This window comes from Thermobia domestica, chromosome 13 (genome assembly GCF_964235325.1).
Source record: "Thermobia domestica chromosome 13, izTheDome1.hap1.1, whole genome shotgun sequence".
In the NCBI taxonomy this organism is placed as follows: domain Eukaryota; kingdom Metazoa; phylum Arthropoda; class Insecta; order Zygentoma; family Lepismatidae; genus Thermobia; species Thermobia domestica.
The window spans coordinates 95,626,302-95,645,231 of NC_137466.1; the positions used below are offsets into that span (position 1 = coordinate 95,626,302).

The window sequence follows — 18,930 nt, forward strand, 5'->3', positions numbered from 1 at the left end:
GGCCTTTGTACTAGTTTGATATAATTGAATTGGAACAATACAATTTTTAAGTTGCAACCAAACTGTCATAGTTTTAAATCAGCGAATTGCGTGCACACTAATGACATCCGTTGACGTCATTGAGTGCAAATAGTGACACATATTGCGATACTGTTTACTACTAGAAATTAGCGTGACACACAGAATGAAGAACAGAAGTTTTCCGTTTTTATAATTAGGATACCAATTTGTTCCTTGAGTAACACTTCACTGTAATTTAACTACCTACTATCTCATGATAACAAATTTGCCAATCGTTTGATAATTTATGAGAAAATTCTTGCAGTTCCTCGATGATCTTTTTCAGCTGTTTCTATTGAACAAGTAGCAAAGGAAAGCTATTTGGCATTTGAAGCGGTATGCGATACTGCTCATCAAGAGCTTATCTTTGTTTACTGCCTATCTACATCATCATAGTACTCTCTTATGTTTATTTAATAAGGATTTACACATATTTTCCTATCAATATTTGAAGAAAAATTTAAGATGTCAACTTAATAGTAACATTTATTAATTTACGATAGAAGACCAATAATATAAGTTATCATTATTTTTTTTTTTTGTAGAAAATCTATCACAGAAATTTAGACATCTGAAACTCAAAAGATTATTATTGTATTCTAATTATACAATTATAAATTGAACAAAATATACAAGAAATTTTTTATTTAAAAACAAATGTATTGAAAGCTACATAGGTGTTCAGAAGTCTTCGTCCACAACAACATTCGGATGGACACGTGCAATGATGTTCCTCTGATCCCCGGGGTTCATCATTCTTCGTTGTTGCTGAAGCTGAGCGATGCCCTGGGCCACTTTCTCTGGAAGAGCGAAATATGTATCGAATTCGATGTCAGGTTCCTGTTCTTCTACGGGCGGGGGAGGAGGAGGCCCCCGCTTTCGAAGGTAGTTGAAACAGCAGGTTCTAAAGTTACGAGTACCGCAAGAGGATGTACATTCTCGGCCGCACGAGTCACAACTTAATGCCACAGACCATGTGCATGCATACCACAACAAAATACCTGTAATTATAAAAGAACGTGTTACTACGATTTATATTACTTTTGTCTGTCTTAACTAACAATATATGTATCAAATACAACACTTTCATACCGTGATACGAGATGAAACGGAGCTCTTCCAATAAAAAATAGATATAATTTCCGGTACAATACTTTCACGACATCTTTTTATGACGAGAAAGCGTCAACATTTGCTTCGTAGGCAACCCTTCAATTATTTGACGAAGGGTCGTATCTCAAAATCTCACTTTTTCAGACATAAGAAAAAAATATAATTCTATAGAGGAGAAAAAGTTAAATATGCAATAATTGATAATGTATTCCACATGATTATTATCTGGAATAGATGATGAGTTATTACATATTTAACTACTTTCCCGTCTACATACTTACCATTTCTTTCTTTATGTTTGAAAAAGTGTGATTTTGAGATTCGACCTTTCGTCAAACAGTTGACGAATCAAGATATAACATTTTCCGCATAGCGTTTGTTATACAGAATTTTGTGTGCTAAAGATTATTCAGTACAATATATGTGTAAATATATCAAAATAACATAGTTTCTTACATATATTCAAGTCTAACAATAGCTTAAAGGTTCCATTCGCACTATTTACACAAAGAAATATCAAAGTATCCAATTCTAATTTTGTTAAGAGATATACACTGACGGTCATAAGTAATCACACAGGTACCAAGCTAATACAAACTGCTGTACGCTACAAATAGATTTTGAGTTGATCGTTCCTTTTTGTGAATAATTGTTGCAACACTCCATGCTGTGTCAATGTGCTTACTGAGATGCAAAGCAGAAGCATGTAGTAAAAGACAGAGGATAACCTAGCCGTGAGGGTAGGTCTGTACGGGGACGTAAGTATTCACACAGCGATGTACCTATGAAGAAAACAAAAGCGAAAGCGCATCAACTCGTGTCCGGACGTTAGCGAATGAAGCGATTCTGTGGGAAAACATCAGTGTGAAAAAGAAGAGACAGGTTAGTTGTGCTTGAAGGTAAAATGGGTTGCAAACAGAAGGAAACGAGAATTGAAGAGAGGAAGATAATGACAGATCTATATAAAGAAGGCAAATAATATGTTGATATTGACGAATAGTGCAAAGAAGCCGATATGCTGCATGTAGTGTGATAAAAAATACGAAGGCACGAAAACAGTACGAAACAGACAACATATGGGACATCCGCACAAGCTTACCGAGAGGGAGAAGAGAGATGTAATCAAGGAAATGAAAAAGAACCCGAAAATAGTGTCATCCGCAATTGCAGCAGGACCATGGGAAGGACGTATATCCGAAGACGATTCAAAGTATTCTTCACAGTGCCGGGTATCGTGCCCGCGTCCCCAGGAAGAATCCATATATGTCCTATTAATAGGAAGAAAAGACTTGCATTTGCATAGGATATGTTTAGGAAAGACGCTGAGTTCTGGAATAAAGTTATTTTTTTCAGATGAAAGCAAATTTAATACTTTTAAACATGATGGACACATGTTAGTGTGGAGGAACCCATACACGGAGGTGGAATCAACGAACATCCAGAGCACAGTGAAGTATGGTGGTGGTGGTGGTCTTATGATCGGGGGGTGTATAGCAACGGCAAGTGTAGGGGAACTAGTGTTCATTGATGAAACCATGGACAGTTTTGCATTACTCGATATTCTGAAGCAACATTTAACAACCAGTGCTCAAAATCTTGATCTCAAGAATGATTACTACTTCCAACAAGACAACGATTTCAAACATACTTCGTACATTGTTCGCAGCTGTCTCTTCTACAACGCGCCCCATACCCTCCAAACTCCACCTCAGTCCCCAGACCTCAATCCCATTGAAAAACTGTGGGACGAGCTGGGTCGAAGAATAAGAAAACACCACATATCGACCAAACTACAATTAAAGGAACAACTGCGCGAAAAATAGAACAACTTTGGCATGGACGTAAGATGAAAATTGACAAAGTCAATGAACCGCAGACTGACGTGTGTAATTGAACGAAAGGGACGGAATACAGGCTATTAAGATTGGTTCATTTCGCACAGGAATCTCTTTTTTGTTTTGTGTGAATACTTATGTCCTATGCAAGAAGGTGGAATAGAGAATATAATTTTGGTTTTTTACTGTAAATATTTGTTTCTGCTGCATTTTTTTAATTTTTTTTACACGTATACTACGGTGCTGTCGTTTTCTTTTGTTACAAGTAATTCTTTCGTTGGTCATCTATACAACAAACATGGTCCTGTATGAATACTTATGTCCGCGTAGCGTAGTCACTAACGCTCTCGCCTTCGGTGCGAGCGGTCCCGGGTTTTCTATTCCCTGTGAGGGACCAAAGTAAAACGAAAAAGTGTAAAGCTTTTTCAGGGCAGCCATCCTGAATGAGGTTTTCCTGGGTTTTCCTCATTCACACTAGGCAAATGCCGGGATGGTGCCTAACTTATATATCCCAGGCTGTTTCATCCTTTCCCTTTCCTCGGATAGTGTGCTCGCCGAGGGACGTCGATGGACTAATTGGCCATAGATGCCGAAAGCTCAGAAACCTAAAACCTAAATCCCTAAATGTATATTTTTTATATATTTCTTTACATAAGACGTAAATAGATATTTTTCTAAACGTTTGTTTCAGTAGCATATGAAATCCTTTAACTACTCTTAGACACGAGAAAATATTAATCATAATCACATACATATATAAGGAATAAACAAAAAAATGTTTTCATGACAGTATGCTTGAACAAACTTCGAAGAAAACAAAAAGTTTTTCAGTTTAACGTCCCACGATTACGCACTTCAGTCTAAGGGAGACAGATGATTAAGACAAATGAATGATGAGAGAAGAATTGGTGGAATGATAGTGTGGGAGGAAACGGGGATAGTCCGAGAAAACTCACGGACACGTCGAAATAAATGATAGCAATACAACTTGTTTTGCCTATCAGGTAAACCATAAAGTAATTATCACTTCCAGAGTAAGTAGTTTTACAGTAAATCTTACAGTAATTTGGTTACTATGGAAGTTAAAATTAGTATAATGATGTACATCAGTCGTATTCAATTTGGAGTACGCATCTACAGAGATAGAGATAACTTCTTAGGATATGCGTGAAATTTAAAACAAGCATAATGCATTTGAATTCATAATATAACATATATTCCATGCTAACTGTAACTTGTTCTATTAAATTTACAGCATGATTCTCCTGTTCACAATAAAATTGTGTTATTTAATTACTAAGTAATAAACTCTATAATTTATTTTTGATATAGTTACCCATGGGCGTCTCTGGCGGGAGGGACGGGTGGACGCGTCCCCCCAATATTTTGAAATACGAAATATTCAATATTTTATTTTAATTTAATTTATTTAAATACTCACTAGCAGTTAGATCATTTCCTTTGATGCCCCCCCCCAAAAAAAATTTACATGCCAGAGACGCCAATGTAGTTACCAATAATTTGAATTAAGGATAGTTTAAATCTGAGGATACATACTTTAATGGAAAAGCATTGTTAGAGATATACTAAAGATAAAGGTTGAGTATCATTGATGTAGATAACAACAGAACACAAATGTATTTATTATTTCAAACTATACCAAATTTAGATTTTATTGTCAGAACCATTTGTGACTAACCCTTAAACGCTAAAACGAAAAACTATGAGTATATGATCGATGAATACATATGTATATACATTACAGGAACAAGTGCCTTATCTAGGTGTAGGTAGAAACTAGCTCTAGACGAACCGACTATTATAACTTTTTGCATATAATTCATTAGGGCGTCTTCTAATAAAATATAATTCTTCCAAACGGATTTCTTTCTTTCTTTCTTTCTTTCTTACTTTCTTTTCCTATGTTTTCCGAATTTAATGTCTTTCAAGGCTACGAAAGACGGTCATGAGAATAATGAATGAAGTGGTAGAATGAAGAAAGTATGAGGAAATGACAGAACTCCAAGAAAATCCACTCACATGATGTTAAACCATCACAAATCTTACTTGCCGAGACCTAGGAACAAAGAACTGAGCCACCGCCGCCTTCAAAGGGAATGTTCTGTTTATGGGACAAATAGTTATATACAATACTGAGGTAAACAAGATTCATATACATACATTTCCAACAGAATCTCAAATCATAATACCGGTAATTGGAAACTTATAACTATTTAGAAAGTAAGTGAATAAATAAAGATGTTGATATTACATTACACTTTTAGAAGAAGAAGAATTCTTCTTTGTGTGTATGTTTTACTACTGTAAAACTCGTAATTGATAAAATTCTTTTTGATTTACGTCTTTATGGAAACTACTATTTTCATGAACTCTAAACCACATCGTAATTTATATCAAGCAATATTATTTCAGATTTTGATTGGGGGAGCAAGACTCCCCAATATAAGTAGTTTTTCACCTTTTTTTTATTACTATATTATTATACTATTGATTAAAGCGAATGTACACCTCAAACTCAGGGAGGCAATTGTCTCCCTCTGAAGGGCAAATGACGCCACTATTTTTATCCGTGAGACCGTCAAGCAATATCCTCTCCCAATGAATAGAGAAGTCCTCCCTAAATCTACCATAAGTCCAGTAAAAGAACGGAACAATCTCATATTTTAAAGTATTGTTTCAGGAAATGTTCTAATAGGAGTAAGTGCTTTGTACGTACATTGTCATTGTTATGTTAAATTTTAAACTTGTTCATTTCTATTGGGAGAGAAAAATAAATTTTACTGTGTATATTGATATTTTCATTTGTAAAGTTGGTTTATTTTGGGAACAAAGCATAAACTTATCGTTTACTGATTGACTAAATTGTCAGTCACAGTCAAAGTCTCTCAGCGATAGTTCCCTTCGTGTGTTTGCTATTGAAAAAAGACAAAATGGTATAAAGTTGAAGTAGCATAAAAATCATCTACAACTTCATTAATATTCCCAAATTCAAAGTAGGTTGTCCGTTCATCTTAAGAGTAATCACTTTGTTTCCCCTAACTTTTCTTATTTCTGATAAATAACACAGTAAGAGCAAACAAATGATAATTTTGGAAAATAGACTATTTGATACTTGTAAAAGGCTTCTAAGTTCACTAATTATTGCTTTCGAGACTTTTTACATTATTCAGAAACCTTAATGCTCATCAATTATCACGTCACAGACTGTCCAACTACATTTCTGGCCTATAAAAGAACTTGGAAATACTTATTAATTAATTTAAGGTGGAATCCGAACCACAGAACTGCAAGTAATGCTCCCCACAGGGAATCGAAGCCGGAACAATGTGAGCCAATGGTGCGCGCGCTAGCCAAAAGACCTGCGAAAAACGCATTTCTATGTACTTTTTTTTAAAAAATACACTGTTCATTGTACGGTTGTGAGGAAAAGAAAATTACACTTTTATATGCAGACTGTAAAATATGTTGTTTCATTTCGTCGCAGGCTATAGATATAAGTATACACTTCGTATGTATCTCAGAGCATCAACTTTAATCCTGTTAAGATATGGAGGATTCTGGTCAGAGAAAATTGCCACAATGTTCAACTAAATTATTCAAACTATGGTGGCGATGGTTAGTACGCATTACAGATTTAAACATGCATGTGTTTTTAATTGTTCTTCCGGAAGATGCACATAATATTAATTAGAACTTCCAACCAATTTCTATGAGAAATTTTACATGAAAATCAGTAATGAATAGGAACCTGGTAACTGAAGAAATATTTCACATTACCTTTCTTTTGTTGACTGTTTCAGAATATCAAAATTGTATTCTTATCTTAAAAGCAATGAACATGGTAGATAGGATATTGTTGTTTTCTATTTCTATGTATGTGTATGTTATCTTATCATGTATAAAGGTAACATATTTACATCATTTTCATCGTATTTTCGAGCTGACTCCTAGTGTTCAGTAACATATTTTATCCAGTCCTCTCGATTTCGGAAGAGGAGGGTGAGAAATCTAACACTCTACGAGAAAGATTTTATTAATTACCTACATGCTAAGCCTGTACCTCCAAAATATTTTGGGCAGACTTCTAGTAGTTGGGATGAGCGATTTCTCCTTAAAATGTCTGAATAATACATTATGCAAGAGTACACTAAGTGCTGTGTAGTATCAAATAGCATGCAATATAATAGTGAAACTAAATCTTATGTTTAACGTCCTACAACTTTATCATTTAGAATAATTGTGCGTTTACTTTCAGATTTATTTGATCACGTTATCTCTTTCTCATACTGAGTATAATCACCTTTGATAACAGTTTCATGCATAAAATATCAATGACATACTTTCCGATATAACCCTCTCTTGTGCGCAACCCTTATATTATTTGGTATCTACGGTACTTTTGAAGGGAACTGTACACTTTATTCTACATGCAGTGAGCAATTACTCATTATTACCAACTGAGGCGGTCAGAAAAGCAATATTTTGCATTTTACTTAGTCTTACAATTATTTATTATTATTATTATTATTATTATTATTATTATTATTATTATTATTATTATTATTATTATTATTATTATTATTATTATTATTATTATTATTATTATTATTATTATTATTATTGTCATTGTCATTGACCTCTAATGAAGGCTAATCTGATCTCTTTGGAAAGCGGGAATCAATCTGTGAAATAGAATGTGTGGCTAGTGCCTGACGAATTGGTATAGGCCTATACTTTATATGAAAAGACGCTAGAATTTATCGACTGCTTGACTGCTTAAAAGTAATAGAAAAGAAAGTAATATTACTTTGGTAGATAAGTGCATTAAATTAGGGATCTAAGAATAACCATGTCGCCTAGATAGCACAACCATACATTAAGATTATCCAGGATGTCCGGAAAGTCGCCAAACCTCAAATTTGGAGCAACGGAACTCTTGAACCATAGCTGCGAATGAAATTAAATTGCCACCCAGGGAAGAACCATTTGGAGGAGATTTGACATACGTCCTCACAAAGGTCAGAAGCAGAGGAGGAGGATTTTCTTTTTGACGAAACGTGAAAAATTACAAATAGGATACAGGTGTGGCATAGTTTGTAGACAAATGTGAATGCTAATGGGCAGGCTGAGTAAGAGTGCTGAAACTAGAACGGTACATTGGCAGCAAGTACAGATACCCCACGACCATGAATGAAATGCCGAAAAAATACCTGATTTCCGGCATTATGGCGTAATATGGGAACACTGTCAGTACCAGACAGTGCCGTAAGATTTCACCAAATTAATCATATGCTATATTCTCCATCTTTACGAGTTCTTTCTCTGTAGCGTATGCATGAAAATTTACCATCTGCATAAACGAATAGAAAGCATTAAAAAAAAAGAAAGTACATGTTTAAGGTTTTTTTTTTTTTTTTTAATATTATTACTGAGCTATGTCGAATTCTTAATGTGCGTAGCCTCTTACTCCACGTAGGAACATTTAAATTTTCTGGTATTGATTGAGCATCATGATGCAATTGGGAAATAACTTCAGTTAGTAAATATCAAACTCTGGTCCAGATTAAGAGATGCCTAAGAGACGATGCTCTGACCACGCACGGAGTACTCCTAAGTCCATTTTATATACAGGGTTCGAATTTTTTTCTGACTTAGGCGCCAGCTCAGTAAAACGAGCGTCGATTTGATACATAGGCGTGCATGGTTTGACTAAGTTATAGTTACTGCTATAAAAAAGGACAAGCTTACCTCAGTCTATAGGCTATCCCTCAAATATAACAGCAATTGATGGCAATAGAAGTGAAATTGTGCAAAAAGCTGTTTGTGGAATTTTGTACATTGTATGTCTTGTAGTTTGAGCACTTAAATATCAATTATCTATTTTTTATGAACCAAAATTCTCTAATGACGAGTCATTCATGCTAAGGTTCAAGATAAATTTGTAGCTGAACTTACAACGAATTTATTATAATATATTTTCATTCATCTAAGCATATACAAATAAGAAGTACTTTCAGGTATAAAAATTGGAATACTAACATTAAAAAACTTAGGCTCCAGACTCGTATTCCAGTCACCATGGCGACCTGGAGACGAAGTTTTCTCGGCTCTCTATGTGGTGTGCGTATCCCATTGATAAATTTCTGACTAAGCTACTGGTGTAAGTCCTAGAATATTCCCTGCTATGATACAGGATATGGCAATGAATAAAAGAAAGTGAACGATAGTGGAAGAAGTGATAGAATGAATATGCTCGTAAATGAGGGGAGGGGAAGGGCGGTCATCCTTGAGGCACCTTCAGCCTTTCTGAAATATTTTTGTTCGTTGGTACCAATGTTTTATTAAGCGGTATCGCATCGTAGTTTGCGACACAAAATCCTAGAAGTGCGATGCAAATGAAAAATTGTATCGCAAAATGCGATGCATAATTTATAATCATACGCTATTACGGAAGTGAGCTATTTCTGCGACAGAAAACATTATATCATTGTGTTTCCTTTACGACAGAACGATTCTCTCTCGATCTTACATAAGATCTTAGGCCAGTGATTAATATCCTTGGAGACTCTGTGTTTTCTTTTAGGTTTCCTTGTTAGGCCCCGAAGAACACAAGTAACTACAGACTACGAACCAAATTATTGGAAAGTGTTCGAAGAATTAACGACAAAGACCATATCCTCTTCAACAGTTTATTCTATCTCTAAAGAAAGTGATACAACGGGCTTTCGAAATCCAAGATTCGAGCTTACTTGTCGGAAACTAGATTATTAGTTAGAACACCGGAACTTAGCAGTACTCTTTACTACCCTCTCTTTTTCATATTTGCTTCGTAGAATTGACCCAGAAATATACGTTAGTTTTGTTATTCTCTCTTATTTCCCATTGAAAAGACGAAAAAAAAAAATAGTGATCGTTTTAAAACGTTTGAAAAAATGGAAAACGACTTGGACCCGAGAAGCAGCTAACTAGGAAATAAATGTTTGTATGAAATTGTTTTATTTTTACTGTAAGAATGAAAGTGCACTTTGGAGGTGGACTGTGTAATTCCAGTTCTTAGTTCCTTGAAGGCATTACGAATTCAAAACTTAGTAAATAAATAAATTTCGTATGAACACACTCAAAAATAGCTACCAGCTTAAACTATTTTCTAGTATGCCAAAGTTTGAATTTAAAAAAAAAATAAAATTGCTGTTACTTTCCTTTATTTTGCTTTTCCTTATTGTATTTGTTTGTGATGCATAAAACATTTTATTACATCAATTGAATAAAATGAATAAAATGGGTAATAAATTAATAATTTTCTTTGCTGCCGAAAATGCGATACGAAACTTACAAGTTGCGATGCAAATTTAATGTTATTTCTCATTTTGCTACGCAAAAAAAAAAAAAAAAAAAAAAAAACGCTGGTTGGTACGTTATGTATGAATGTAAGGTATGCACGTTAGCTCTCCCAAAAAAGACTATTTTAGCCTCCTGTTTTGATGTTCTGGCTACGTGCCTGAAAAAAAAAAGTGTGATAGATAAAGAGGGATTAGGGGTGCTTGAGACGATTCATAACCATTTCTACGCCACTGATGCGTATATCAAAAGCTACGAAAATATCTTAAAATTATCCATATAAGTCCTTAAAAATACTCAACAATGATGCAACACGACGCACTGAAGTTCCCTCACGTTCAAAAAGTGAAAATTCAGTAGACTCCGCGTAGTGAAACACTTCCTCCGGGATTAAAACAATAAACTATGACCTGTGTTCTAAGTAAACTCCAACTGAAACATACACACCAGATGCTTCTTGTTAAGGAAAACATGGACACTGAAAACATGGATATTCATTACCTAAACATTAATTACAATTGTAAACAATCCCGTTGCTTTTATGTTAAACTGCTCTGTAGCACTATAAAAAGAATATGCATGCACCTCAAAGTGGACAATATTGTAATCAAAGTTTTGCCTGTGATCCTACGTAGGTGTGTTCCCTTTACTTGTGTGAGAGAATCCAAAACATTAACTGCTAATATGGAAGATCTTACTGTTTGCTTTGAAGTTCCCTTTGAGACTTCATTCCTCTTTGATTTTACGCTGTAATGCTTCTTCAGAGTCGTGACTAGCTTGCCATCTTGTGATGAAACTTTGGTAATATGTTCGTTGACAGTATTTTTTCTTCTTTTTTTCTTTCTTTCCCGATTTAAAGATCGTCTTAACAGAAACTTAGTAGTACAGAGCACATGCCTTATTCAACCCTTCCGGTCGCAGCATGCAAATTCAATGATCGGTAACTGTCTACTTCCTCACTGAGATTCATACGTTCTACAATCAGCTTTATCCATGAAAATACAAGAAGACAAAATGGAGTTGCATTTTAACTATGTTTTTGACAACGACAGAATAGCAGGAAAACGCAACAAAATATTACTTTTATAGACTGAGTTTGCAATATTTGTATTTAATAAACATTTAATTTGTAGTTTTGATAATTTGTGAATGAGGAATCTTGCTGATAAGCTTGTTATATATATTTCAAAGAAGTTGAAGTATAGATATTGAATGATTCGATTAGCTCGCGCCATGTTAGCTTTGTGCAAGGGTGCCGATTTCTCTGTAAATTTGGGGTGGGTGGGTAGCACTCAGACGCAGAAGGTATATATATGAGGATGTTAAGACAAATTGCATTCAAATTATACCAAATATTGTGTATTCATAAATACACTAGGGGGCCCACATGAGTTTTGGGGGTCCGGTCCCCCCATGATCGGCGCTCTTGGCTTTGTGGTGGACAAACACCGTGTGTGAGAGTTTTCTCAGGCTTCTCCCATTTCCTCCCACTTTCTTCATTCCACCATTTTATTCATTTTCTCATAATCGCCGTCTCCTTTAGCCTACTCAGCATAACCGTGGGATGTAAAACTTAAAGATTTAATTTAATTTATTTTTTTTTTTTTTACAATATTTATTTGCTAAGAAATGAACTAGTTGCCCCAAATTAACCTTAAAGTTTATACTGTGCTCATGTAATACTAAATAATTTAAATACATTTAATAGTAGAACCAGAATTCAGTTCTGGGAAGACGAATGGAACTCTAACCTTATAGTGCATGTTAATCAACAACATATTAATAGAATCAAAGCCTCTCCTAAGGGACAGTCAAGCGCGAAACGTGCTCCAGTCACCGAATTGAATAAATGCACCAAGAAAAGATATGTACTCGCTTCTCGCGTAATGGATTAGAGAATGGAATATCCAGAGAAAAATATTTTTGTGCAAAAAAGTAGATTAACATATATTTATCCATTCGTTTGTTTCAGCTAGACAAAATTTATTATTATTATTATTATTATTATTATTATTATTATTATTATTATTATTATTATTATTATTATTATTATTATTATTATTATTATATCACGCCTTTTCATTTCAATCTTTCCCACTCTTTCAAACAATCTTTTTTTTAGAAATTACTTTCATAATCAAAATGTTCATCAAACTTGGCTTGTCTTCTTTAACTCGAAATTAGTTGATTTGTTTATGCTTGAAACTGAAACATTGTCCCAGCATTAGCAAACAGTCGTAGCGATCGACGCAGGGTTCTGTATAACTGAGGAAGGAGTAGATATGTACACTCATGTCTAAAATTATTGTAGCATATCTATAACTGTCTTCTTCTAAGAATATAATTTGATAATGATTTTCAGGGTACTTTTAATACTGATGCTATGTGTATAATCGGGAAATGTGTATTTATGGTAAATTTCATAGGAAAAGAGTTATAAATACGAAAATTATAATGGGTAAAATAAATGTTGCTAAATGAGCAACAAGAAAATTTATTTTCGTTATAATTTTCGTATTTACTACTCTTTTGACATGAAAATTTGCCACATGCTTCATTTCCGATTATACACATCTGACATTATTAAAAGTACGCGAATTCGTTATCAAATAAATATTCTTAGAAGAAGACAGTTATAGATCATGCTACAATAATTTTGGACATGAGTGTACGTTTACTTGTCACATATGCAAGCAATCATCCAAGAAAATGTATCCAAATGCTGGAGGCCCCAAGCTCGATGCTTATGATTGCAGCCAATAAAGAAGAATATAATATATTAGAATATTACCAATTAGTTTCTGTCTTCTGTTAATTTCAAATAAGTGTTGACAAAGCTTTTCTCATAGTGATAAAAAAAATGTTTTAATAAATGGCTGATTTGAGCTTTTGATGCCATCGTATGCGATTTTCAGTACGGAAGCACTTGAGATGTGGACTTACAGCCTTAATGTTTGATGTGAACCACATGAATTTTCACCAGGAATCAAAGTAAGGTATCTCACGCCCAAAGACGTTACTGTAACAAAAATGTTACAATTGATTTGGTTGGTTTGGAGTTTATCTTCCCTTTCAGCACCGAAGCTATATGAGAGTTGGACCTACAGGCTAATGTGAAATGCAAATCACGGAACCTTCCATCCGGAACCCGGGTCTTCCGCGCCAAAGGCGCGTATTGTATACTAAACATATAGCCATGAGAGAGTTAGAAATGCTACAAACTTTTGCACCAACTGAATATTAGACCTAGTGACTCGGAAATTATAATATTCTAATGACTCATTAGAAAAGGAATGCTTAGTATAAAATGACAACCAATAAAATTCTAATAAACTATACTTCCACCTCAGACAAAAGAACGAATTATTATTTACAACATTTAAGTATTAAAATGTTTATGTTACTATGTTTTTTTTTAAAATTATTATTGTTGAATGAAATGTGTTTCTATTAGTTACTAGGTGATTTAAGAATGCAGAGCATAGTTTCTGTTCTGTTGGGAAAATGAGCCATTCAGTAGCAAGTCAAAAAACTGATTGGTTGACTGGAAAGTTTACGACTCTTTCAGCACCAAGTCTATATGAAATGTGGATCTATAGTTTAACGTGGGATTCGAATCACATGACTCCTACCTGGAATCAAATCCGAGTCTCTTATGCCGAAGGAGGGTCCGCTAATCATATGGCCAGGAGAAAGGTCTTTCTATAGCCTTATTAAATAGCCTAATAATGTCTCCTCACATTTCTTTGTAAAATATATTCTCTATTGGCTTCAAATAAGAATTTCGATTGGCTAAAGAAGATTAATTTACGTGTGTTAGTAGGAATAAAAAGCTTTTTAAATACATTTGAATGACCAGTATTTTTTTTTTTTTTTTTTGAACAGGCCTGTATGTTCTACAATTGAAATAAGTGATGAACCTCAGAAATAAGTTAAAAGCTTTAAACCGTTTAATGGTAGTAAATTTATTTAAAATTATAAGCAAAAACATTATATAAAAACTGTCACCAGTGTTGTAAACATTTTTGGAATGATGTATATTTAAAAAAAAAAAAAATCCAGAATGGTTGTATTAATTTTAACACTTTTCTATTTTCATACATACATATTATCTATCTTTTATGTTGTTGTTATTATTATTAATAGTAGTAGTAGCGTTTCTTATAGCCAGAGCCACAGCCAATTGGACGTCTGCTTACAATTGGATGTGACCAGGTTTCATTCTCAGTGGGACCGGGGAATTTTCCTCGTTCTACTCTCTTTCCAATGCGATCAATGGTACAGTTAGCCTCTGAGCTGGGGATACCTGGGGAGTAATGGTAAAGGCCAAGCATGTAATTGACACCACCTTCTGTATGTGTCGAAGTTTAAAAAATGTGGAACCTAGACTGACCTCCTCATAGCTCCTGGCCCTCTTACAGCCTCTACCGAATCGAAGTCGCCTTTTAACTTACTTTACTTTAGCTACAGGGTATCCGATAAGAACCGTACCCCTATGTTTGAGTATCACAGACAAGAATATCAGTGTAATTTTAATTTTGGTATTACTAAAATGCTAAAAATCCCTTTTTTGGGGGGAGGGGGACGGAGCTTTTTCATAAAAAGTCAGTTGTAGAAAAAAACGGAAAATTTAGGGGTTTTATTATTTTTTATGATTTTCTTATTCAAGTAACACCCTTGTTTAACTGCAGTGGTTTCTGCAATTAAAAAAAAAGTGTATTTTCAACATTCACTATTTATTGATCTTTTGTTCAAACTTAAAATCTTTATTGATTTTTTTAAAATGATGGGAAGAAAAAGAGTAGAGTTTTCAATTGCTATAATGAAATGTCAATATCTGGAAATCCCTTAAGATTACAGATACATTAGAGAATTGAGACTTGATATATAAACTCGTTTAAAACAAGTAGCAATATGCCACAGTGTTTCTGGAAATTCCTCTTATAACAAAAAGGGGATAATTTCAATTTTTTTCTTAATAGAGTAATTCGGGGGAAGTGACCATAGGGGTGAAGTGAATAGAGTTAAGGTCAATGATATGTGACAGCAAAGCATGCTCGGTGCTGACATTACAAAGCCCCTGTGTGTACAGTATTGAGTTTGGGGCTGACAAAGAAGATAGTGTATAGAGGAAAGAAGCCAACTATTGAATGCAGCGAGCACGGACGGCGTAGTTTTTTTATTGTTGTTGTTGCTATTGTAATATGGAACAGTAAGAAATTAGGGCAATTCTCTCCTGAAGTAATCATGTTGTATCCAATACTTCCACAGCAGTATGAGGCGATTATTAGGTACACATGTATATAGATATGCTTCAATATGTTGAGAACACAAAAATACAAAACATGTTTTGAAAAAAGACGCGAGGTGGGGTGAAGTGACTAACATATTTTGGGGTGATGTGAATAGTCCTGTTAATAATTCCATGTGTAATTAATCATTCTATGTATACAATATGGACCAGAAAACATATTTACACCTAACTATTTCTTGTCTGTCCTCCAAACCACAGTCTCGTATAGGAGAAACCTGGGTTCGAGACCGATTGGGAACTCAAATATTATGCTTTTTCTTGTAAGATCAAACAACTCAATGTCCCCGAGACATTACTTTGGACACGATCTCGGGTTGGTGTGTCTATTTGCTTCTTAAGCGTTTCTACAATAATAGCTTATGTACCTTTACATCATGTACGTGTTCTTCGTTATCTGTATACTCATTATATGGCAGTTTGTATCTTGTCATTTACATTATATCGAGGACACTTCTTTTTTATCACTTCATCTAATTAGGGATGGTATCGAGACGAGACGAGACGAGACTTTGTACAGTCTCGGTCTCGTCTCGGTTGATAAATAACGGTCTCGGTCTCGGTCTCGTCTTGAGTAAAAAATCACCGTCTCGGTCTCGGTCTCGTCTCGGTCAACAGATGCTTGTCTCGATCTCGGTCTCGGTCTCGAGTACCAAGTCTCGGTCTCGTCTCGAAAATCTCGAAATAAATAGTGTGAAATTCAAATAGTGAAAGTATTATTCTCGTACAGTCTGTCGTTTCCGCTTATTTTTTCCTTTCATTTTGAATTGAAATTATGGTATGGTGTACCTCTTCATAGCTAATTTGCTTGTGCTAATGCTTTCCATGCGCGTATTTAAGGTTCAATGATCAGTGGGTGTATCACCCTAAAACCCTAATAGAACCCATATTTCACTTTCAGCAATAGACTTTGTCTCATATAGCCTCAGTACTGCATATACAATTAAACTCTATTAAATTAACTCCAGTACTACACAGTAGTTTATTTCCTTCCTTTGAATCAGAGCTCCTCCGTGGCTAAGAGGTTAGCGTACGCGCCTTTGGCGTGGGAGACCCGGGTTCGATTCCCGGCGGGAGCTCATGTGGTTCGGATTCCACGTTAATCAGTAGGTCCACGTCTCATATAGCCTCGCTGCTGAAAGGGACACTAAACTAAAATCAACTCAACTCAACTCCTTCCTTTGAATCAGAATTGTTCAATACCTCCTAACGGATAACGCAACACATAGCAGCACGAATGTATTTAATCGTACCGAAATTGAAAGTTTACAATTTCTCATTTATTATTCAATACATTCTGCTTTGGCTGTCATTTTAAAAACAGAATATAACGTTCATTATCTTAACAAGTAGGGTAAAATATTACTACAATATACGTATTTTGTTTGAAATTGATGAAATGCTTTATTACTGTTTCACATCTCCGTGTTTAATTGACACTTTATAACACGAACGTCCTGAACCTTGTGGTTGGAGCTACTACACTCATCTTTGCTATGTGAGGTCTCGAGTTGGATCACAAAACAAGTTAGATTCAAAGTCCGATGTTTCGCATAATTCGCGTCTCATTTTAAGTGCATTCTGTTTCTTATACAAGTTCATAAGGTCGTAATGCATACGTAAGCACATATCCAGTGCCGTAACACAGATTAATCTTATTCTTGAGCTCTCAACGGTGCATGCAATCTTTATTCGAGAAAACTAATCTTGCGTTCATTATGTTGAAATTTTATATTGATTAAAAATTACTTGCGAAACATGGACATACATATTATATAAGTATATAGGTAATTCGAGTTATCTGTATCTATTTTTTTCTCACTCGCCAAAAGAAGTGATTCTTAACTTTCTAGTTTTATTTTATATTAATTTTCGTAGTTTTGCTGCAACATGATGGATTGAATAGTCAAAAATACTTTTTTCGCTCTATGACTCTCATTAAATTTTGGATCCATTTTTACCCTACCTTACCTAGTAAAAGTTATATAAAAATAGTCTTAGTTGAGGAACCAGTTTTACGCTTATGTAAAATTACGAAATTATGACTTGGTTTAGTTTACCTCCGAGGTTGAGATATAATAAAATCATTACCATCATCACAATCAACCATTATCAATCCATTGCTGGATGAAGGTCTTTCCAAGTCTTCACAACTACCTAACTTGGGCAATTCTTTTCCAGGTTACTCCTCAGTAGCTCTTGATTTCGTCACACCTTCTTGCATGCGGAGGTTTCCTAGGCTGTTTTTGTCTTGTGGTGTCCAGTCTAGAGTTGTTTTCGTCCGTCGATCATAATTTCTTCTTGTAATACGTCCAGCACATTTTTCAGCTCATATTAAATTATTTCATTAGCATCATCAGTATTCATTTCTATGTATTTGGGCTACAAATAGTTCGAATTCGCTACTTTTGGAGTACAGACACGCTACTTTTTAATCTTCGGATCTGACAACACTGACTGAATTATTTAAATCAACATAATGTGAGAACCCCCATTTGGTCTAGCGACTAGCACTCTTGATTTTGATTCGCGTGGTCTGGAGTTCGATTTCCGGTAGGGGTAAAGTTGAAGGTCCGAAGTGGTTCGGATTCCACTATAATCATTAGCTCCACGTCTCCTTTAGCCGCTCTAGCTTAACTGTGGGACATTAAACTAAAACAAAACAAAAGAAAAGTGAACACTGTGTATTACTAACTGTAAGTCCTTGAATAATTGCATACAGCTATTTGGTATGGATCGAGTTTGAGGTGATCGGTGGTCAAACTAAAGCAAGTGAAATGTAATTAGTGTGTAATTAAAACTTTTAATTAAGCACGGTCTTAATCTAAAGTGTACACCAGGCCTAAGGCTTAGGGGGAACAACTAGTGTTACTGAAAATTTATCAGTTACATTTCATTTCAGTTACAATTTCCATTTACATGTATTGCTGGAACGAAAACTTAAACATTAACATTACAAGTAGCCCAAAGACTATGAAAAACATCTTCTCTTGAAAGCATTCTTGCACCATAAAACAAACACTATATAATATATGGGCTATTGTGGGATAAATGAACAGAATAAAACTCGTATAGGAAAGCACAGAGGAGGGTATTTATCATTCCACGGCTCGAGTATAATGCAACGGAGAAAAAGATTATTAAAGTATAATTAACATGATGCAAAAGGGGAAATGATAGAAAATTATCTTTCCGATCTCTGTCCGTAAGTGGGTGAAGCGGGAATGAATGGAAAAATCTCAAATGAGAACC

At 34.7% G+C, this 18,930-nt stretch overlaps 1 protein-coding gene across 1 annotated transcript in view; it reads right to left on the minus strand.

Moving 5' to 3' along the window:
- Positions 1-534: 534 nt before the first annotated feature.
- Positions 535-18,930, minus strand: part of Trissin (trissin) — a 74,819-nt gene continuing 56,423 nt past the window's right edge. Inside the window, exon 3 of the mRNA XM_081737563.1 lies at positions 535-1,061. Coding sequence (XP_081593689.1) covers positions 742-1,061 — 320 coding nt within the window. The 3' untranslated portion in view covers positions 535-741. The remainder of the gene's footprint in view (positions 1,062-18,930) is intronic.